The sequence below is a fragment of the Sus scrofa genome, chromosome 9, assembly GCF_054392235.1.
Source record: "Sus scrofa isolate SSC_HxYL_T2T_F1_AM1 chromosome 9, Sscrofa_HxYL_maternal_Yorkshire_Landrace_v2.0, whole genome shotgun sequence".
NCBI lineage: Eukaryota > Metazoa > Chordata > Mammalia > Artiodactyla > Suidae > Sus > Sus scrofa.
In genome coordinates, this window is record NC_139391.1 from 107,570,656 (window position 1) to 107,594,004 (window position 23,349).

A 23,349-nucleotide genomic window follows, 5' to 3' on the forward strand; every position below is an offset into this window, starting at 1 on the left:
GAAGCTCAGAGCCCATTCCCACATGCGCCTCGCCCTGAGCGTCTCTTCCATCTGGCTATTACTCCGTTGTATCCTTTTATTTTTTATTTTTTTAAATTTTTCTTTATTTTTAGTTTTTTTTTTAATCTATCAGTAGTAGTTTATTAGTTGTATCCTTTTATAATCAACTGGCGTATAGTATGCAAACTGTATTCCCAAATTCTGTGAGCCACTGAAACAAATTAAAGGACCCATAAAAGGGGTCCTGGGAACCTCTCGTTTATAGTCAGTCAGTCAGAATCACAGGTAACAACCTGGAGTTGCCATTAGCATCTGAAATGGGGGGCAGTCTTGTGGGACTGAGCCTTCAACCTGTGGGTCTGACACTACCTCCAGGTAATGGTAGCACACTCTGCTGGCCTTAAAGAATTGATAGATGTGGAGAAAAAACCCCACACATTTGGTGACCAGGAGTGAAATATTCTATGAATAGACAGTTGTAGAGAAAAAATATGAGTATTTCCTATACAGCATATTTTTGGGGACAGTGAGTTATATAAGCAAGTGTAGTTAATATTGTAAAAATGTAATTTTGTGATGTTACAAAGAAACACTATTTATAGAGCCAGTGGGTCAGGCTGGTAAATGCATCCCTGTCACATCTGTAGAGATGAGAGTCCCTTCAGTTTACTTCCTCCGATCTCAGGTGGCTGTGGGGTGAGAGCACCAAATCCTAACCGCTGGACCGGCAGGCCTGATGTGGGTCCCCAGTCCTTGTCTCTTTGGAGAAAAAAATCCAGAAAAGAGACTGAGAGTAGTGAGGCAAGAAAAGTGTTTATTAGGATAGAAGATATGTGCAGAGAAAGCGTGTGTGGGCTCAGAAAGAGAGACAGACAGGCAGATAGACAGAGAGAGAGAGAGTGAGAGTGCCATGTGCTTTGGAGGTGGTTTAAATCACTTCTATGGGGTGGTCCTTCTGGGCTTCTCCTGGCCAGTCACCTTGCTTTGTCTGGCCTTGAGTCCACATTTGGCCTGGCTGGGGGCCCTCCCCTGTGTGTGCATGTATCTCTACGTCAAGATGGATTCTAGCATGAAGGTTTCTGGAAAGTTGAAAGAATGTACTATGGTCTGTTGCCCCATCCCTTCTCTGACCCCCGAGGAACCTTTCTGTGCATGTGAGTTCAGGAGGTCTCCTTGACCTCAAGAATGAGAAATATGTGGTCTCTTTATCTTTTATCCAAGCAGGACTCAGCTCCTCCTTGCTCCTGCCATTATCTTTATCTTGAAGTGTCTGTCCACAGGGGACAGATTCCAGTTGCTCAGCCTGGGACCCATCTATCTCCTGCCTCATTCCCAGGTGATGAAACTGAGGAATAGACCCAGGCTCAAGGATTCTTGACTTTACTTCTCCCCTAGCAGCCCCTAGGCCGTGCTGTTCTTACTCATAGTTTGGTTGAAGATGTAACATTTAATTTTAAGGTTGAGAGAAGGGAACTATTTTAGCATGAGCTTTCTCAGGATATATGCTGATTTTTGAGAAGGAAGAATTTAGAGCCCTAAATGCATTTAATATATTACATTAAAATACATCCCATTAAAAATGGCTAATGGGGGAGTCCCCATTTTGGCACAGTGGTAAGGAACTTGACTAGTATCCATGAAGCTGGGGCTTCAATCCCTGGCCTTGCTTGGATCCTGTGTTGCTGTGGCTGTGGCTGGCAGCCGTAGCTCCGATGCCACCCCTAGCCTGGGAACTTTCATGTGCCGCAAATGTGGCTGTAAAAAGCCAAAAAAAAAAAAAAGGCTAATCTGCAAAGAAGAGTTTTTTGTTTGTTTGTTTGTTTAAAAATAATGTTGGGAAGAAGGAGTAATTCCATGTATAAATGGGAGAACTTGCACTTACAGCAGCAGTCCCCTTAGTGGAAAGCCTCAGGAGTTCCAGTCACTGGTCCTCTGTATGGGTGGCCTTGTTTAGAGCATTTTGGCTTAGTATGGTACCTTGCTAGTTGTATGGACACATATATATTTCTATTTTATTCTGTCTTTGTTGGAGGTAGTGGGTCACTGTGTTTCTTTGGGTTACAAGTAAAAGCTGGTACTGAGATGGGATCCACTTAAGTGCCAAGTTGGACTGATGCTAGTTGAGCCCTGGCGTGAAAGCGGAAGGTTCTGTCTGTGTTGGCTTCCTCTTCTGTAAAAGAAGATACTAGTTCATCAGCAGATGTAGGATCAAAGCCAGTGGCCTTTTAGAAATGAAAGGCAGATGCTTTTTTTCCTGGCAGTAATTTGCAGATGAATCAGTAAGTACCACAGGGCTTTTCTTTCTTCCTTTTTAAGGAAAGAAAAAATCGAAATTATTTCCCACATAAATGGGAAACAGTACCTTCATGTAACAGGTTGGTCCTTTTGTTCAATTAATTGTTGCGATGGGTTACATTTGGTAATTATTTCATGTTATCCTAAGAGTCAAAATTAGATTAGTTCTCAAGAAGAGACTTGGAATAATTTTCCTTCCTTTAAAATCAAAATTTAAAACTCCTCTTTGTGCAGGAAAATGCTTCTGGGCCATTCCTTGAGGATTTGGACTAACAGCAGAGTCTCCCAGAAGTAGTTAAATTCATGGGTGTTTTTCTTCTAAAGCATGTTTATGTATTTTAAAACTTTATAAGCTACTTTCAAGTAGCTGGCAGTGTGCTTCCTGGACTCTTGTGGCTTTGACTTTTGCTCAGGAATGAATGAAGTTGAATCTGGTGCTCAGGAAGGGCTAGCTGACTGAAAGGAGTGGTTTCTGTACTCCAGGGTTGCAGGTAGTGTGAGATTGTGTAGCTCTCGTGCCCTCTTCCCCGAATACTATGTTACAACTGCTTTTTACCTGAGAGCTTCTTTTTTTCCCTGGGTTAATGAGCATGCTGCTGTTACTCTGGCATTTGAGATCCTTTGAAGACTGGTCCTCACCTCTCTAACCCTGTCTCCTGTTAATTCACAGCCCCACTGCAAATCTTCAGACACCTGGTTCGTCATCAGCCTTTAAACCAAGAGATGTAGATTGATGAGAATCTTGGAGGGAGGGAGGGAGGCTGGGATTACCTGGACATGCTCAAGCTGTGTTCTCAGCCTGGGCTGAATGTTAGGCTTGCCTGGGGGCCATCTAAAACTCACAGGCTCAGCTCACAGCCCACACCACTGAGGATTTTAGAGAATGGGACCCAGGTGGTTGCTGAGGTTGGGCGCCACACCCTCGAGGCAGGTAGCTTCACCACAAAGAATGCAGTGCTGTGGGTTATTTTCTCTGCTGTCTCTCAAGCTCTGTCTCTGCTCTAAACCCACAATCCACATTCCAGTCTCTCAATCTTTGCTCCCTTCCTAAGAACCCCACTAGGAACATTCTCTCTTCACCCTTCACCTACCATGTTCACCCTCGGGGTTTTATCTCTTTCCCAGGCTTCCAACTAGACCTTCCAATTTACAATGATCTCCTGAATTTTCATAACAGAAAACGTTACATTCACTTATTTAGTAAATACTAAGTAATGATACATTCCACTAACTTTTTCTCAGTACTCTCTCAATATCTGCATCATAACATCCAGCCCAATGACCTCTCTGAACAACACATTATATTAAAATATTTCTGCAGCTTTTGGCTACCAGTGTTCCTTATTTAACTGTAAGTTGGCGTTTTAGAACCTAGATCCTTTTTCTTTCTTACTCAGTAGTTTTGAAGTATTTTAACCCATGGATTCCTTTGAAAATCTTAAGTAAACTTCAACTCATATAAACACTCCATTTTACATACAGCAGTGGGCTCAGGAGCCCCTTTGAAACATGTCCTTGGACTTGTTTTATCTGTTTATTCTCAGCTAAGAAAAGGTTATGAAGAAAGTGATTTTTTGGGGGGGTGGGGGCAGTGCCCACAGTGTGCAGAAGCTCTGGGGCCAGGGATGAAAAGGGATTTTTTGGAGGAGTGAGAGGAAGGTAGTTTGGACAAGATCTTTTCTTAGGAACCACAGTGTGAAAATAAGAGTGGGTTCTTCTGATAGGAGAGTGGCATTTGGCCTGAGGAGAAGAGGGCTTGCAGAAGGTAGAAGGGCACCTGCGTTTCTCCCCTCCCTGCCTGGTCCTGGGCCAGGTTGGGTGGACCACCTGTTAGGACTCAGTGGCAAAGCAGGAAGAACTAATATCAGGACCGACCACTAGATGTCGCCACAACACCAATTAGTTTTCCAGCTTTCAGCACCAGTTGCCTGAACCCAGAGGTAGAATAGCAATAGTAGGGACTTCCTGTCAGGAATCTAATTCTGCCAAACGTCAGCAGGATTTGCCTTTATTATTGTTTTTTTCAATACACGGAAGAGCAAAGGGTGAATAAAGGTATAGTCATAATAAATAAATGGAAAGGGAAAGAAAAGATGAGTGAGGTAGGTCAAGTGCGGAATGGGACCTGACCCCAGGGTTCCGATTTCCTCTAGAACTGCCCTTTCTTGAAAATAGCTTTTCCTGTCTCTGTGAGAATGGGTGTTGGCTGGACAGGCCTTTCAATCTTCTAAAATAGGTTAGTTTTATTATGTAACTCACTTTACTGATATTGCAACATCCATTTTGGGCCAATTGTGACTGTCCTTTCAGTGAGAATTTGGATGATGTGCTATTACTTCAAAAAAGGTACTTTAAAAAGTTCTTTTTTTCCTTGCAATGCAGCCAAGTCTGTTCCCACAGTAGACATTAGCTCACTTTTTTTTTTTTTTTTTTTTTTTTAAGGGCTGCACCTGAGGCATGGAGGTTGTCAGGCTAGGGGTAGAATAGGAGCTGTGGCTGCCGGTCTACAGCACAGCCAGAGCCACGCCAGATCTGAGCTGTGTCTTCGACCTACACCACAGCTCACGGCAACACCAGACCCTTAACCCACTGAGCAAAGCCGGGGATGGAGTCCGCAACCTCATGGTTCCTAATCGGATTCGTTTCTGCTGCGCCACGACGGGACTCGGGCATTAGCTCCCTTTGATTTATGACCACACGTTGTACCCTTGAACCCAGTCAAATCTTTTATAAATGCATATATTTTGGCAAGAAAGTGTATATCATAAATCCATCTTCATTAATTTACAAAAACAATGTTTGAGTCAGGATATCCTTCGACATTAAAAAATGTATCACTCTTGCAATTTATTTAAAAATGGACATAAAGGATGTCTTTTTGCTTCAGGGTAGTACAGTTATATCAACACGTCAAAAGCCTAGATGGGATGGATGACTATCAATCCTGTCTTGGAGTATTTGACACCTTGAATGTGACAGCAGTTTACATTACCTTTCTGATTCCTGAGTTTTGAAAAAGATCCTTTGGAAGTCAATAAACTTAGCAGAAAAGTAAATCTATTTTTCCATGTGCTGCAAATCTGGTGAGCATTCTCTCACTGACCAGGGCATTGTTGACACAACGTGGGTCTCTGGGGAAGAAATGACTCACTCTGTTCAGTGTAGCTTAGCCCTCACCCAGGGGAGTCCTGCTGGTTTGGGGACATGAGCAGCTTGCTCTCTGTGCAAAAGGGGCTCAGAAAGGAAGGAGGGAGGCAAGACTCCTTGAGCCTCTCTATTTTAGAATTCCTCTCGGGACAAGGATGCCATCCACTGTAGGAAGTATTCACTCAGAAATGCTGCCTCACGAGAGCTGAGGCTGTGAGGTGAGCCCAGCTTGGCTGCAAGGCCTACATGGCCCAAGCAGGTAGTTTGGGCCACAGGACCTGCTTCTCAAGCTCTTGGTGTGTTTGTCTCCCGCAGGTGCACAGCTTTAAGGGCTACTGGGAAAAACTGAATGCCAACCTGGAATATGTTAAGTACTCCAAGCCACACTTACACTATAACAACAGCATGGTCAGGAGAGAGTGGCTCAGCCTGATCTCGGAAGAGGTACGTGTGGGTTCCTGAGAGCAAAGCTAGAAGCAGAAACTTAGTGGATAAAGGTCAGATGATGCCCTGAGGTCACAAGGCTGGCTTTGTCCACAGCGCTCTCCCCAGCTGCCAGGCGCTGTTGATGGGTGCTGCTAACGCCCGGTAGGCTGACCAAGGTGCTTCTCTGATCTCTCTCCTCTTGAAGAGGAAACGCAAGTGCAAAGAGTTTAAGAGACACACATGGCATGTCCATAGAAAAAGCAGGACTGACCTGTGTTCTTGCATTACTCCATGATAAATTGATTTAAACAAATCCAAGTGTTCCCAAATTAGTGGCTGCTGGGCATGCGGGATGGTTGAAAAGCAGAAGAGTGACTGTGACCCCTGTAAAGGGTAGGCAAGGGGAGATCTTCGAGGTGATGGAGCTGTTGTGTGTCTTGATTGGGTGGTACCTCGTGGTATGTGAATTTATGCATGTGATCAAAGTGTGGCAGAAGTACACACTCAATGTACCAGTGCCATGTTCCTGATTTTGGTGTTGCACTATAGTTATTTATATGAGATGTAAACACTGGGGTGGGGGAGGGTACGTGAACTCTCTTAGTAGCATTGTTGATATAGTTGTGGTGTTATTGTACATAGTATATAGGTGACTTTTAACTCCTTGGAGATATGTAATGGTTTCAGAATAAAACTTTTTTTTGGGGGGGGGGTTTGTCTTTTTAGGGCTGCACCCATGGCATCTGGAGGTTCCCAGCCTAGGGGTCGAATGGGAGCTAACAGCTGCCGGCCTGCGCCACAGCCACAGCAATACCAGATCCATCCAAGCCACATCTGCGACCTACACTACAGCTCAAGGCAATGCAGGATCCTTAACCCACTGAGCAAGGCCAGGGATCGAATTCGAGTCCTCACGGATGCTAGTTGGGTTTGCTAACCTTTGAGCCACAACAGGAACTCCAAAAACTGATTTTTTTTTTTTTTACTAGTATTTTTAAAGAATCTAGGTGTTCTGATTACCTGGAAAGTATCTCTTTTTCTGAACTCTTAACTCTTACTGCATTATGACTCCGTGTGTAAAATGTCACCCACAAAATTTCAACTTCCACACCTCTGATGTGTCCTCATTTGTAGAAAACAAGAAAAAGAAGGTCGATGGTGTATGTGAGAAATATTCTTGATAATGCAATGAAGTAAGTAAAACGAGGGATTAGTTTAGCTGTAAGATAGCTATCTTTTACAGTTAACTCAGGAAAATAGTTTACTTGTGTTGTGTAACCTTAGCAAGATGATGCTGTCTGCTTAGGAATGCAGCCACCTGCACCCTAGTCTTGAGTTTGGAGCTGCAGTTTCTAGTGGGAAAAGTTTATGTGTTAAACTTTTTAGATTCACATCCTGGGGGTGGATGACTTAGTAGGAAAAAGTGGTAAAGAAAGCGTTTATTAACTGAGCATGTTAGGGGTGGGTACAAACAGTGGTTTGATTTTTAAAAAGTGTTAGTGGGCTGGTGAGCCTGCTCTTGTTTTGAAAGTGTATTTTCTGGGTAGATGAGTCATCTCGGAGTGCTTACAAGCATAGGCTCCGTTCCAATTCCTGTTCTATTTTCTGTTCCCATTATTTCCAATAACTGAGTGCCGCAATTGTTCTACGTTATTGTCATTGTTTGCACTAAAGACTTATGAGATTTTATAATTGCCTAATGTGGCTTTTGCCAAGTTGATTAAAGTTTTTGAGGTTTGCAACAGCCCGAAAACAGTTTCTGCAGTGGTTTTATGGGCTTTTAAAGGACATTGTCTCTGTATGGTATTGTGGCTTTTTTTTTCTTTTAAATAATGCTTCCTGTGTGAATAACATTGGCTAATTTCTTTGTAGGGTGATTTCTAACCTAGAAGCAAGGAGTGCGGGTAAGAAAAGACCTGTAATGAAGCCTTCTGGGTTTCATACCGTATTTTGTTTGTAACATGGTTCTCCCTCCCACTGTGGGTTGGCAGGGAAATCACTTCCAATAGCACCCTTTCCTATCTTCCCATCAGAATGGTCACCCAGCTCCTTTCACGCCTCTCTTGGCATCAGGTCCTTTGGGGACAGCCGCTGAACGTGCCTTTGCCAGAGGAGTCTTTGACTGTTTGTTTTCTTTTCTTTTTAAAAATTTTTAAATTAAAGTATTTACCATGTTCCTTCCATTTCTGCTGTACAGCAAAGTGACCTTGTAATAATATGAAAAAATATATATATTCTTTTTTCATACTATCTTCCATCATTTTCTATCCCAAGAAATTGGACATACTTCCCTGTTCTGTACATAGAGTAGAACCTCATTGCTTATCCATTCTAAATGTAATAGTTTGCATCTACTAACTGCAAACTCCCTGGCCATCCCTCTGCACCCTGCCACGTCCTTGGCAAATACAAGTCCACTGTTGATTTTCCTTACATTTCCTCATAGATCTGATCTAATTAACATGCCCTCTGCTGTACCTGAATAGTATACTTCCCTCGGCTTAAGGCTGCTTTCTCTCCAGCTGTCTGATGAGGGAAGGGTCTTTGACTTGCATGGTCCTTTCATTTGGGTTATTAGCTCACGGGGGTAGGAGGCTAGGTCATGGGGTGCGAAGACGAGGGGCCTCCAGACAAGCAGTGTGGTTATGAGGGAGGAGCATGGCTTCAAAGCAGACAGAACTGGGCTCCAGCTTGGCCACATGTTGACTCTGTACTCCCAGGCAAGCCATTTATTCATTTTGTGTGTTGTCCTTCCCAGGGCAAGGGTGGGAAGAAAATGAGAGGAAATGTTTGTAGGGCCCAGTCCCTGGCTTGGTGCTGGGATGCCCTAGGGGGCTGCTTTATCTTTAGCATGTGAGGAAGCAATGCTAACACACAGCTTCTAAACTAGAGGGCTGGCATTGTGCAGCTGCAGGCTGCAGGGAGTGAGGAACTTGTGGGGAGTAGGGACAGTGGTTGGAAAAGGCTTCCCAGAGGGGGTGATGTGGAAGCCAAGTCTTGACAAACAAGGGGGACTCAGCTGAGGGAAACCAGGGGAAGAGGATGCTCAGCATATGCACACACAGGCTTTTTCTGTGGTTTTGTCAGTGGAACTCTTTCACACCTCCTAAAGGTCAGCTTCTGTTAAAAAAAAAGAGCTGTTGTTTTTATACCCCACTTCCATGTTACAGCCTTGGCCACTGAGGTACATGCAGGGTGACCCCAGAGGAAATGATTTTGTACAGTGCATTGGCTCATATCCTGTAGCTGTGCGCATGGCCCTGTGAGCTGTGACTTCACTGAGCAGCCCCAGGGGACCAAGCCATTAGGCCTGAAGCCCCGGGTCTTCCACCAGCACCAGGCAGGAGCAGTAGGCCAGGCACACATGAACGTGTGCGATTCAGGCTCCCCCCTTGCACTGATGGGGGACTTGCAACATGGGAAGGGTGGCTGGTCTGGCCAGGGCTTCTGTGTGTCCTCTGTTCCTGCGTCCTGTCAGAGCTCCTTCTGCTCCTGAACTTTAGGCCCATTTGCATCCTATCACTAGTCATTCTGTCTTGTTGCACTTCAGGGAACTTGGCCCTTCCTCTCACGGGCTTTGCTTGTGCTAGTTCCCTAGAAAGAATGTCATCAGTGTCAGAAAACGGAACATTCTCTGTGTGATTCAGGGCTGCTGGGCTCTAGTTTTGTATTGTTTCATCTTAATCAGGCAGGTCGGGTAGGATCCAGACAGGATTTATCCCAAGGGGTGCAGAAGCAGTTCTGCCCTCTTGACCCGTGCTGGGGCTTGGGTTCTGGGAGAGGAAGATGGGGCACGAAGGTTCTGTCAGGGAGGCCAGGGCAGATCTTCAAAGACACATGGTTTGCCCCTCCAGTCTCGCCTGTGCCGTACACATCATGGTGCAGAAAGCACCATCTGATGTAACCTTCCATGTCTCTTTTCCATCCCGATCTAGCTAGTTTTTCAATTACCTTGTGCCAGTTATCATTTGCCGCAGTAATTGACCGGTCCCCTCACCTCGGTAACTCAATCAACTATGACTGGGGTCAGAAAGAAGGGACTCAAGCAGCCCTTCCACCAAGTTCCTGTTCCTGGGTTAAGAGAGGGCCTGCGTCCTTCAGTCTCTGGTGATGCAGCAATGCTTAGAAGTGAGTTTTCACACTGAAGAGAAGTCAAAGCCAGGGAGTCTTGGAGTTGGGAATGTGTTCCTTGTTCTCTTTCTTTCCCAGCCCCCACCTCTCTGGCTCCCAGCCCCCACCTCTCTGGCTCACAGCTCTCACCTGAGTGCTAAGTTCCAGCCTGCAGGACTAGTTCACAGTGCATGGCAAGATTTCCATCCCATCAAGGAAGTGCTGTGTTTTCCCAGCGACTTAGAGAAGGGAACTCAGGCTGATGACTCATCCTTCCAGACCATTTCCTGAAAACCACCCTGCTTGACTATTGCTCTGCTTCATTTCAGAGCCAAGGTTAACACCCCTCTTCCAAGAGGAAGACAACCACCAGCGGCTGCTTATGGGGCTGGTAAGTGCTCTGCAGGATGTTGAACAGTGGGCTCCAAGAAAAGGGAAAAGGGCAAGGTTGTACCTCTCATTCTGGTCTTATTTTTTACTCATTCCGTTAATGCATAGTTGTTGCCAGCCACTCACTTTAGGCCCTGTGTGTTCAGTGGTAAGGAATGCATATGTGATTTCTGCCCTCTTGGTATGGGTAGTTTTATGAGAGAGACACAAATTAGCCAGTCACCCCAATACATGTATAATTATAAAACATCATTAGGAAATGTATAGCATTGAGAGTGTTTAAAATAGGAAAGAGCAGTGTCTCTGTGACATTTGTATTTGGGTTTAAAATACCATGGAATAAAGTTTTCTTTTTCATGAGGTCCTACTCCTACGAAGGCCAAAGAGATAGAAATCAAAATAAATTAATTAAAGAGCAGAATTGGCAAATAAATCCAAATCTTAAAAAAACCAAAAAAATATCTGAAAAGCCTAATAAAATATTTTTATTACTCTACAGGCCTAGAAATGGAATAACCTATTACTTTAGATATGGCTAGTTTAAAAATATGAGAAAAATGTGTGTAAATCCATATGCATACACTTAAAAATTCTAGCCAAACAAAATTTCCTTGTCAAATAGAAATAACCAGTTAGGAAAAATAATGGAAAACAGTATTTTATTTCCATATGCTTAGTGCCTAAGTTTAATAAAATTACATCCCAAAAGCCAATGAAATTTCTCTGAGAATTGACCAGGTGACTCACTTTATAAAATTAAGAGGCTGGCATTACCAGATAGATATCTAAATAGGTTGTTGATCTATGGTAATTAGAACAATGTGGTGCTTATGCAAAGACAGACAGGAGACTGTAATTTCAATTTGAATATTTGGTGTGTAACAAATGAGGCATTTAAAAACCAATGTGGAAAGAAATATTTTTTAAACTAATCAATCAGTGGTTGACTATTTGGAGAAGACAATTAAGTTAGATTCTTCCCATCCCAAATACCACCATGTTATACCATAAACCAACAGAAATATCAGATAGATTGAGTCTAATATAAAAAAATTTAGTTGTGTGAATTTGAATAGATTAGGTAAATTGTTAAATAATCCTGAGAAAGCCTTTCAAGTATATTATTGAATATAAGCACAGGAAAAATTGAAAACTTAAACCAGAAACCAAACAACAAAATGACAAACAATGCATTTAGAAAAAAATGTTTACCACATATGTGATAAATGATTAACATATGGCATAAAAACAAAGTTCTAAAATTAATAAGAGAACAACACACCAGAAGGGAAATGGACAAGGTCTGCAACCAATAAATTTGCAAAAGTTAATTTAGGCCAAAAAATCTCGAGTTGGGGCAGAGGAAGAAAGAATGCTTAACATTGCTATAATCAAATGACAAAGAGAACAAGTGTTTTTCTTCCTTTCTTTTTTTTTTTTTTTGTTACCAAATTGACAAAAGTTTTAAAATCATACTGGAAGGCTCAGAGTATGAAGAATTGGACAGTCTCATGCAGTGCAGTTGGAAATTAGTATAACCACAGTGGAAGGCATTTCAACAGTGTCTCAATGACCTTAAGTACATGACCCAGCAAATTCCATTTCTAGGAATTTAGTCTGATGAAATAATTGGAGATGTGACAATCCTTTTGTATAAGGATTTTTATTTTTTTGTCTTTTTAGGGCCGTATCCATGGCTCATGGATGTTCCCAGGCTACGGGTTGAATTGGAGCTGTAGCTGCTGGCCTATGCCACAGCCATAGCAACAAGGGATCCGAGTTCAGTCTGCAACCTACACCATAGCTCACAGCAACACCGCAAGGCCAGGGATCGAACCCATGTCCTCATGGATACTAGTTGGGTTTGTTAACCACTGAGCCGTAAAGGGAACTCCTGTGTAATATGAACAATAGTAAAAAAAATCCCGTATATGTCTATAAAGGGAATTAATAATTCAATTATAGTACTTCTGTAAAATTACTGTGCAGCCATTACAACTAGTGTGATAAAAAAAATTTACTGAAAAACTGGTATGTAATGACAAACTATTACATGAGAAAATAGCAGATTGTAAAATATTATAATGATTGTGCACACTGGAAAAAAGGAAAATAAAAAACAAAACATTGGTGTAAATGGTTGGATTATGAGCAATTTAAATTTTAATATTTATAGTTACTATAGAAAGATTGAAATGCACAGAAAATATGCATTATATCTTACACAGAAAAACATAACTTTTCAAAAGCCTTATCAATGAGCACATGCAGCAGACTGAATTGAAATAATATACCACTCTGTCTTGGCCCAGGATGCCATGGACTAAGTTTTACCCAGGATGTGGCATATGTAAATCTGGTAAAATAGAAGCTGCATACCCGTGATGTCAATTGTATAATTCTCATGGTGTTTATTGGTGCAAAGGATTCTCTAGCAAAGAGGGTTGGGCCAGTAACCAAGCAGGGCATCTAGGCAAAAGGGGAAAAAAAAAGTGGGAAGGGAGAGAATAGCGAAGGGTTGGTACAGCTGGGAACGCTACACTGACTGGGGAGCCCCAGGGATGATCAGAACAGTGCGGGCACAGAAACTAGCCCACATGGAGGCATTAGAATAAATATTTCCATACCTTTGCATGTCGGGGGCTGTGGAATGTCTGCAGCCACTGCACGGAAGGCAGTGCCTGATGTGTTCCCTTTTTATCCAGCCCCTGTCCTGCCAAACACCCCAAACCATGTCCCTTCCCTTATCCCCATCAGCATAATCATCCCAAGTTTAAAGTTCTTCCTGTTAGTTTTCCAGAGCCAGAAGCAGTAGACTTTGATCCTTTGGTAGATCCCAAAGCCTGTGACTGCTAAGTTGGTGACTTCCATTGGCTTCTTTGGAGCGTTCTCAACAGGGCTGGGAACCTGACTTTCAGCTGCTCATTGGGCTTTGGGTGAATCATAAGTTGTCCTTTTTGAGGAAAATGGTGGTGCCTCCTGACTTATGCCCATCAAAGGAACATTGGGTGTTATGCCTTTCTGCTAGTCCAGTGTTTTCCATATTGATAAGGAATGTTAATCAATGAATGGAATTCCAACCAATTGCAGGTGTGAGTGGGTAGTTTGTGATGTATCTAATTCATATCCTGTTTTCAGATGGTGTCTGAGCTAAAAGACCATCTTTTGAGACACCTACAGGGTGTAGAAAAGAAGAAAATTGAACAGATGGTTCTGGACTACGTTTCAAAACTGGTTGGTTTGCTTTATCTTCTCTACACCCTGCCCCCAACTCTCAAACCTTGGTGTATAGATTCCAGGATGTGTTTCAGTATGTTTGTCAAATTAGGTTTTTGGAGCTCTCTAATCCTCAAACCAGTATATATGGTGCTGTAGATTGAAGAAAGGGGAAAAGAACCAGAAAACAAACAGAACATGGCTTTAGAAGTGGTTGATTACACTCCATTCCAGCAGTGATTATGTCCTCATGGAAGCGTGGAACAGTGATGAATTCAGTATGGTTGCTAAGTGTTCACATATCATCTTGGCATCTTCCAATTCCTTATTAAACCGTAGGTAGTGATTTCTGTACATGGAAGTTTATGCAAACAGGAGAGAACTTGAACCCCAATTCTTAATTAGCTCCAACAGCCCAATTAGGCCAGATTCCAGCTCATTTGTATAAATACTTGCACATTAGAGTCTGCTGATGAGATTGGCAGCTCATCTGCCTGGTAACCACTCATTGAAATTGTGTGATCCACGCTTGTACCACCAATCCATGCGTAAGCAGAAGCGATGTAGCTGGATGGAAATTTGATGCTGTCTTGAGTCTTTCAAAATTCTTTTGGATTTGAGGCCTGATGTTACTTGAAACAGAAATAATATGCTGAATAAATTTTTTTAAAGTATTTAAATATACAGTAAGAGAAAGAACACTCCATGTCTCCAAGCTTGGGTAGGACCAGTGTGTAAATGTGAACATATATTTTTGCACTGAACTCTGAAAGATTAAATTTATTAGATATGGCCCTGATTTAATTTCATGTTTAATTTTAAAGGGTTTTTTTTTTGCCTTTATTGCCATCATTAATATCTGATTTCAAATGATATATTTGAATGTCTACAGTAAGGTCTGACTTTCAGAGCTTTAATATATTAGGAGAGGTTGGTATTTGCATATCCTGGTGTTTATAAGCAGGGCATTGAAACTTTCTTTGTGATAGAACCATACCAGGGAGCTCACTTTCTGAATTTGTTACTGATCTTCCCCTTGTTGATACAAACTTGATTTCTTTGTCTGTTCATAACACACATTTAACATATCACCTATCATCTTTCTTTAAATTTCGTCTTCCAGAGAGTTAAGGTTTTTTTTTTTTTTTTTTTTTTTTTTTTTTTTTTTTTCCTTTTTGTCTTTTTAGGGCCACACCAGGACATATGGAAGCTCCCAGGCTAGGGGTCCAATCAGACTACAGCTGCTGGCCTACACCACAGCCACGGCAACGCAGGATCCAAGCCTCGTCTCCACCTACACCACAGCTCACGGCAACGCTGGATCCTTAACCCACTGAGTGAGGCCAGGGACTGAACCTGCGTCCTCATGGGTGCTAGTCAGGTTTGTTAACTGCTGCACCACGACGGGAACTCCAAGGGTTTTTCATTACACACCATTCTTTGCTATAGTTAATCACATTGAAAAATTCACATAATGCTCGTTTGTGCTCACAGCTCCTAAAACCAGTAAGACCAGAAATGGTAGGGATGTAGTCTCAGAAAACTCAGTGCTCCTGCCTTTCCAACTCAGCAGTCACCGATTGATGTCAAGCCTGCCTGCCCTGCCCAACAGCACTCAGACGTCTCCAGAGCCCTCCCAGGAGGATGGCTGGACAGCTTTTACAAAACAGGAAGTTGCTGCAAAACTTGATTATATTGTTTCTGTGTTATTTTACCTGATTTCACCAACAAGAAGCCGAGACTCTGGGTCATTCAGAATAAATCGCGTCTGTCTGTGCTCCTGTAGAGGCTCTTTCTGATTTTGCCCATGGTCCTTACCTATGCGTCCAATGCATGGATTCGTGGTCCTGATAACAGTTCCTCACAGATTGCCCTGTTGCTGACCACGTGGTAAAATATAGGCCCGGACCTTGGAACTAGTTTTACTCCACAGCTCATGCTCAGGAACTCCCTTCTATTCAGAATTGCCTTTCTTCTGTCAGCTGGGCTCTGTCACCCTTGCCACATAACAGGCTTAGGGCAAACCCTGTTGCACTTGACCTTCACAGACGGACAATGGCCTGTGCTTGTGAGTGGTGGGGCCAGTTAGCGGTGGGGCAGCTCAGCTGGGGCACTGCCCACAGGGACAGAGGGTGCTCTGTTTGCCTCGGGTGCACGTTTTCAGTCTTTCCATTTTGGATTCCAGTGCTTCAGAACTGACCTCAGAAAGGCTGGTTCTGTGTCCGGGCACAGCCTGAATGCCAGCTGCCCTGTCCGAGCTATGGGAGGATAGTTGTGCAGAGGTGTGTCCAGAGGTTAACAGATTGTCTTTACCCTCCAGCTGGATCTCATTTGCCAAATACTGGAAGCCAGTTGGAGGAAACATAATCTTCATCCCTGGGTTCTCCACTTGTACGTATTTCTTGCTTTATTTGATCATGGTGGATAAAGGGCCAAAGCAACTTTGATTGCTGTCTGTTTTAGCTAAGCCTTTTTGAAACTTACCAACTGAAAGTAACTATAGGAGTTCCCATTGTGGTTCAGTGGTTAACGAATCCGACTAGGAACCACAAGGTTGCGGGTTCGATCCTTGGCCTTGCTCAGTGGGTTAAGGATCCGGCGTTGCTGTGAGCTGTGGTGTAGGTTGCAGACGTGGCTCAGATCCCGTGTTGCTCTGGCTCTGGCGAAGGCCGATGGCTACAGCTCTGATTAGACCCCTTGCATGGGAACCTCCATGTGCCTCAGGAGTGGCCCTAGAAAAGGCAAAAAGACAAAAAGACACACAAAAAAAGGAGGTAACTGTCACCAGCCCACACCATGCACTTTAGTTCTATACTCAGCATTTAAAGTTATGCCCTTGTTAATTCACCCGTCCTCTTTCCCTGGCATACGGTTGATGAGGAGTGAGGGGTACAAGAGCTTAGTCCTTCCGAGAAGGGGAATCTAGGTTAGTGCAGTTTATCATTTTTCTGCCTTCTGTCTGATGAGATTCTAGGCATTAGGGTGGTGGCCGCCGTCTTATCTATAAGCTTTCTATAGGGCAGAGCCTTTCACGATGAGCATTAATTCTATCTGGATGTGGCAGTCAGAGCTGCTGCTCACACAGATGGGGTTCTGGAGATGAGCTGTTTGGCTGACATGCTGTCTTGTCCTTTGATCCAGTGATAGGCGGGCAAGTGCTGCTGAATATGCGGTCTTTCACATCATGACCAGGATTTTAGAAGCTACTAATAGTTTGTTTTTACCTCTGCCTCCCGGTAAGTCTTGGCTTTGTTTTTTGTTATAATAAATTTGTTATTTCTTCTTCACCTGGTACCTAGACTTTGGCACATGATGAGTTTACAGATGAGACCTCCTGTGTCTGGTGTCATGGTGAAAGATGGCCTGAGGTTGGTCTCTGCTGACCAGATCTCCTCTGATTATTAACCTATGGCTTGTCACCCACTTTAGGGAACCTGGGATGTTCTCCATGCAGCTTTCTAGGATAATTTGAGCCAGTGAAGCTGATGCAGAGATATATTTCTCTGATGTCTCCAGGCCTAGCTTATCTGATCAAGAAAGTTAACACTCAGGAGGAGAGGGTCTGGCTGGGTGTCAACAGTTGAGTTGATTCTTAGTGTTCTTTGGAAGCTAAAAATTTCCCTTAGGAAACAGGACCAAAATCAGGCCTTAATACATCCTTGGTGCATGTGTCTGCAGTCATTTAGCTGGTCTTTTTTTTTTTTTTTTTCAATCAACAAACATTTGTTGAATAATTACATGCCAGGTACTTGGTTATAATTCAGAGTTTAAAAGATTGACAAAAGTCTAGTTGGGAAAATATGCATATAAATCAATATTCATTATAAGAAACAGATAAGCTCCTGTTTGCTGTAAACTATCTGCCTTATGTTTATTATGTGTATAAGTTCGATGATTGTTAAGCTTTATGATCACTATCGTTACATAATGTATTAGCCAGTTTAATTTATTCATTCACATACATAGATACATACATATGTTTTTTGTTTTTTGTTATTTTGTCTTTTTGCCTTTTCTAGGGCCGCTCCCGAGGCATATGGAGGTTCCCAGGCTAGGGGTTGAATCGGAGCTGTAGCCATCGGCCTACGCCAGAGCCACAACAATGCGGAATCTGAGCCACATCTGTGACCTACACCACAGCTCACGGCAACGCCGGATCCTTAACCCACTGAGCAAGGCCAGGGATGGAACCTGCAACCTCATGGTTCCTAGTTGGATTCGTTAACCATTGCGCCACAACGGGAACTCCCATACGTATGTCTTTAATTTGTTCCTTTGTTCATTCATTTTAAGCCGACATGTATATGGTACCCATTTTGTGCCAGATATTGTTCTAAGTACTTTACATAAATTAGCACATTTAATTTTCATAACAATGCTAAATGATAAGAGCTGAAATCGAACCACGTTAAATTGTCACTATCCAACCAGTTTTTAACCAACAAAGGTGGCACTTTCATTTGGTTTTACTTAATATTATTTTCAATTATGGATGGTTGGAAATTGAGGCACAGAAATTATAACTAACTTGTCTAACGTCACATACCTGTTAAGCACTGAGCCAATACTCAAATCCAGGGAGTCTGGCTCCTAAATCTGTGCTTCTAAGTATTATTTTGTGCTGCTTCTTGAAGTTTATATTAGTTGATATTGAAACATTGGCTTACTTATGGACCCAGAAAATTCCCACAGCATGTCGTCCCAGCTTCTCTGCATTTGTGGTTTGTCTGATACAGCCTGGAAAACGTCATACTTTCTCTAGCCATGCATCTTATCTCATAAGATCTGCTTGTAGTGGAGGAGTTTCTTGTGACTTTGTAGGGATCGGAAAGTGACCATTTATGAGGAGAATGGATGGCTTTAAATGAAATATGAATTGTGAGGTGCCCCCTGGAAAGTGTGAAGGGATGGCATGAAAATTACATATAGCTTTCTGGCTTAAATTCTTTCTTTCTTTTTTTTTTTTTTTTGGTCTTTTTAGGGCCACACCCATGACATGTGGAAGGAAGTTCCCAGGCTAGGGGTCGAATCAGAGCTGCTAGCCTATACCATAGCCACAGCAGTTTGGAATCCAAGCTGCATCTGCCACCTACACCATAGCTCACAGCAACGCTGGATCTCCTAGCCACTGAGCAAGGCCAGGGATGGAACCCACGTCTTCATGGATACTAGTCGGGTTTGTTACTGCTGAGCCATGATGGGAACTCCCTGGCTTCAATTCTTAATTGCTTGTCATGAATACAAAAGACCGAGTAGAGGAATGGATTGACACTTGCAGATTAGCTCGCCATGGATAGCCACGCTTTTTTTTTTTTTTTTTTTAAATAAATGAAACTGACTCACTAGGGTCAGTATTATATTTGGAGATCATAAAAATCCACATTCTCCAGAACACTGCATTCCTTCACTGGGATGGATAAGGAGGGAAAACACAGAAGAATGTTATCCATAATGATTGAGAATTATTATGAGCAAGACTTGATGGCTTGTATCCATGGATCAAGTAAGGAAGAACAGTTTCTCCTTATCTTCTTCCCTGAAATGTTTGTTTCCCTAATATGAAGAGACATTGGATCATGTGTATAAATACAGGTATTTTTGTGTTCATGTATATAAATGTGCTGCTTTTCCAAGCCTCCTGGACTCGTGATCATTGTTTGAGTTCCAAATGTGAGAAACTTGTAACAGGAACGGGTTATAGAAAAAAGGGAACGAGGACAACCAAGAGGAAGTCGTAGTTTAGAGCTGCAGCAGTTACAGTTTAAATGGGACCTGTGTTCCCCTTGCTGGCTGGAGAAGGCCACGAGCTCTGGAGGAAGAGGACTAGACTTGGCTGGAGAAGCTCTCTGTTTCAGAAGTGATGCCTTCTTGTAGCCCATTTGTTCTGTTGCTGAGAGCTGACATGCAGAGAGGAGGCTAAGGCTGGGCTGTTGAATTTGGGACTGTGTCCCCTGGATAGAGGATGCAGCATCACCAGGGTGCTTTAGGACATGGACATGGGGCTAGAGAGGAATTTTTTTTTTTTTTTTTTTTTTTTTTTTGGTCTTTTTGTCTTCTCTAGGACCATACCTGCGGCATATGGAGGTTCCCAGGCCAGGGGTCTAATCAGAGCTGTAGCCGCCGACCTACACCACAGCCACAGCAACTCAGGATCTGAGCCGCAACTGCGACCTACACCACAGCTCATGGCAATGCCGGATCCCCAAACCACTGAGCGTGGCCAGCGATCAAACCCAGAACCTCATGGTTCCTAGTCGGATTTGTTAACCACTGAGCCATGATGGGAACTCCTAGAGAGGAATTTTGAATCCAGAAAACCTATAGCATCAGTAACCTTTTATAATTAAGCTCTTCTTCAGAAATAATTTCATAACTTTTTTTTTCCATCTTGGGAAGACTGTTCACATCCATTTGACAAATCTCATGCTGTTAATTAGCTAGGAAAAATCGCTATTTTTTTTTTTTTTTTTTTTTTTTTGAATCAGGGCAGTTAGCAGAATCATCCTGTCATCAGCCCATTAACATCTGCTTGTGGGCAGAGTCTGAACTTCTTGTGACCCTGGATGTTGCCAGGACATGGGACTCACGCCCCCCCACTGCTCATGATTCATGTGCTCAGAGAAAGCTCCAGAACCTGTCTGAATCCAAGTCCCTGCTCTTTGGCCATCGTGTCCTTGCCATGTAAGCGTCTAAGACTAGGTGATGAGTCTTCATTATTCCCGCCCACATCCAGTCAGTTTCCCTCCCATCCCTCCCTCTCTTCTGCTGTCAGTACCCCGTTCCCTCTCACGTGGGCCCTTGCAATGGCCTCCCAGTAGGGAGCAGACTGTCCCTCCAGTCCCTTCTTTGCTTGTTGCCACGTTAATATTCCGAAAGTCAAACACAAATCTTCTTTCCCTTTGCCTCAAAAGCTTTCAGTGCCTCCCCCAAATTGACTCCATCACAAATCCCTGTCATTCAGCATTCAACCCCTGACACATGTGCTCAGAGCCTCTTACTTCTTCATAGAACTGGTCATATTTTTTAAATGTATATTTATTTTGTGGTTATTTGCCAGTCTCCCCCTCAGACCGGGAGGTGCAGGCAGCAGCAGGCACGCGTGTTTCTCTCATTACTGCACACCCAGCCCCTTGCCTGGTGTGCAGAGGGTTTGCCGAGAGTCAGTTAGCTTATCCCACCTTACCTCCTGCTGCTGCTTTTGCATATCTCTTCCAGCTCACCCGGGATCATTCAGTCTTTCCTGGATGTGCCCCATGCTTTCTCACCTTTGGGCTTCTGTTCATCTTGTTCCATTAACACCAGTTATTGAGGCAGAATAATGTTTTGGTTAAAAGCTTGGGCTAATATTCCACAGCCTGCACCCACGTTTCATCTCTGCCACTCACTATTTATAGACTCCTAAGCAGGTTTCTTAGCTCCTGCAAATCTCTTTTTCCCCGTTTCTAAAATGGGAACCAGGAGTTGCCACTGTGGCTCAGCAGTTTAAAAACCTGACATCATCTCTGTGAGGATGCGGGTTGGATCCCTGGCCTCGATCAGTGGGTTAAGGATCCATTATTGCTGTGAGCTGTGGCGTTGGTTGCAGATTTCGGCCTGGATCCCATGTTACTGTGGCTGTGGCATAGGCCGGCAGCTGCAGCTTGGGTTCAACCCCTAGCCTGGAAACTATCAAACACCACAGGTATGGCCCTAAGGAAGGCCAAAAAAAAAAAAAAAAAATAATAATAATAAAAAGGGGGGGGGGAATCAGGTAGCTGCTGTCTCGTGGTTTTTTATGAGGACCAAGTGAGCCTGTGCATAGATCAAAGGCCTCGGGACACGCCCGGTGTTAATTCTCGTTGTTCTACCCCATGTCAGGCTCTTTGTAGACCAGCTCTGGCTCTCAGGGCAGCCCTGCTGGAAAGGTACTGGTGATTCCATTTTAGGGATGAGGAAGCAGGATCTAGAAAGACTTACAGCTTGGAAGCAGCACAGCAGGATTCCAACCTCTGTCTACTCAGGCCAAACCTGGCTTTTGTTTCTGTCTCCAGCCTGTAAGTTCTCTCACGTCATTTCTACCCACAGGGATGGCATTGACCCTTCAAAGCTCCTTTCCCAGGCTGTCTTTTCCAAGAGGGCTTTGCTGATTCTCTCTGGTCTGATATCTTCTCCCAGGGGTATTGTTTTTATCATTTAGTGTTAATAGTGGACTTGAAGCTCTAGCATTGTGAGGGTTTGGGTAGCCCTGCCCTTGAGACTTAGATTTGAGAGGGGGCCTTTCTACTGAGTTCCTACAGGTTTTTCTATCTGACCATGTCATTTTGGTTCTTCTTTTCTATGATTTAGTCCAAGGAGACTCCAAAAGCCTTTCTCTAGGGCATACCCAGAGATGCCTCATATAAACTGTCCCCTCTGGTCCAAATCTTTCCTCCTTCAGCAAAATGGTTCCCATCCATCAGCCTTTAGCCTGGACCTGTGGAGTTTGAAACTCTTCTGGTAATTTTTCTATTTTGCCATCTTAGCATAGAATTACAAACCTCTGAAACCTTAAAACCATTTTTCATCGAGCAGACCTTGTGCTTTTTTTCTCTTTTTGCCTAGGAAGGCATACGAGGCAGAGGGAATACATGCTTATTGGGAACTGCTATACACCCAGCACAGTGGTTAGTGTGATAGTACAAAGAAGGAACCTCGGACCTTGTCTTCAAGGAGCATTTATTTGACTCTCCATGCCAAATGCTAAGCTGAGTGCTTTATTGCCGTCAGCAGATTCATTGCGTCTGGACGGCTGGAGAGGCTGGCTGCCCGTGTTTACCATCCTGGGTCTCTTGTCCTAGGTTTTCACACTCTGCACACGATCCTTGGCGTCCGCTGTCTCCCTTTGCATAACCTGCTGCATTACATTGATAATGGAGTGCTGCTTCTCACAGAAACAGCTGTCACGAGGCTCATGAAAGGTAAGGGGCTCTGAGTTGGCCGGAGTGCTTGTCCTGCTCCAAACTCCACCAAGGGCTGTCTTGGTGGTTATGCAAGCTGTGTGGTCACATTGTACCTTGTTGCACTCAGAAGGGCCCCGTGTACATCTAAGGCTCTGCATTCAATCTTGAAGTTCTTTTTTTAAAAGAGAAAATTTATATTTATTTATTTATTTGGCCACGCCCTCAGTGGGGCCAGGGATCGAACCCATGCCACAGCAGCAACCCAAGCCACAGCAGTGAGAACACTGGATCCTTTATCTACTAGGCCACCAGAGAACTCCTTGCAATTCTTCACAGCTGAAGAGGAGCTCCTCATTTTCATTTTGCAGTGGGCCCCACTTTTATGCATCTGGTCCTACTGAGTCCCGTTTGTTTCCTGTATCCATCCTTTTGGCCAATGCACCGTAGCCCTTCAAGAAGGCCCCAAAGGGCTTCTCAGTCTACACACAGCTTTTAGATTCCTTTTCTGCATGTGAGGGCACTTGAAGCTGTGTTTCTCAAGAAAATGTCATGAAATGGCTTACTTTCAATTGATTAACTCTGTTATCCCATAGTTAGACTTGAAACACAGGGAAAAGTAATGAGAGATATAGGGCCGGTGAAAATTTGAACTTGAAATAAGACTGTAGTGGAATGACTCTCAGTTAAAATTTTCAGTTGTGGTAGTTTATAAATGAGTTTATTAATATTTATCGAAGTATTTGCCATTCCTCAAATATTTGCCTTCTAAGGCAGCAAAATTGCTTTATGATTGGTAGCCTGTTACAGAACCATGTTCCATGATATATAGAGACAGCTTCATTAAGAA

At 43.4% G+C, this 23,349-nt stretch overlaps 1 protein-coding gene across 18 annotated transcripts in view; it reads left to right on the forward strand.

Annotated features, from left to right (window-relative positions):
- The window catches only part of GSAP (gamma-secretase activating protein), a 220,991-nt gene that overhangs the window by 193,780 nt on the left and 3,862 nt on the right, over positions 1 to 23,349 (forward strand). For all 18 annotated transcript variants that reach the window (XM_084977406.1, XM_084977413.1, XM_084977410.1 and 15 more), the window contains 8 exons: positions 5,758 to 5,886; positions 7,003 to 7,061; positions 7,741 to 7,772; positions 10,308 to 10,369; positions 13,507 to 13,602; positions 15,905 to 15,975; positions 16,726 to 16,820; positions 22,401 to 22,520. In XM_084977406.1, the coding sequence (XP_084833532.1) occupies positions 5,758 to 5,886; positions 7,003 to 7,061; positions 7,741 to 7,772; positions 10,308 to 10,369; positions 13,507 to 13,602; positions 15,905 to 15,975; positions 16,726 to 16,820; positions 22,401 to 22,520 (664 nt within the window). The remainder of the gene's footprint in view (positions 1 to 5,757; positions 5,887 to 7,002; positions 7,062 to 7,740; positions 7,773 to 10,307; positions 10,370 to 13,506; positions 13,603 to 15,904; positions 15,976 to 16,725; positions 16,821 to 22,400; positions 22,521 to 23,349) is intronic.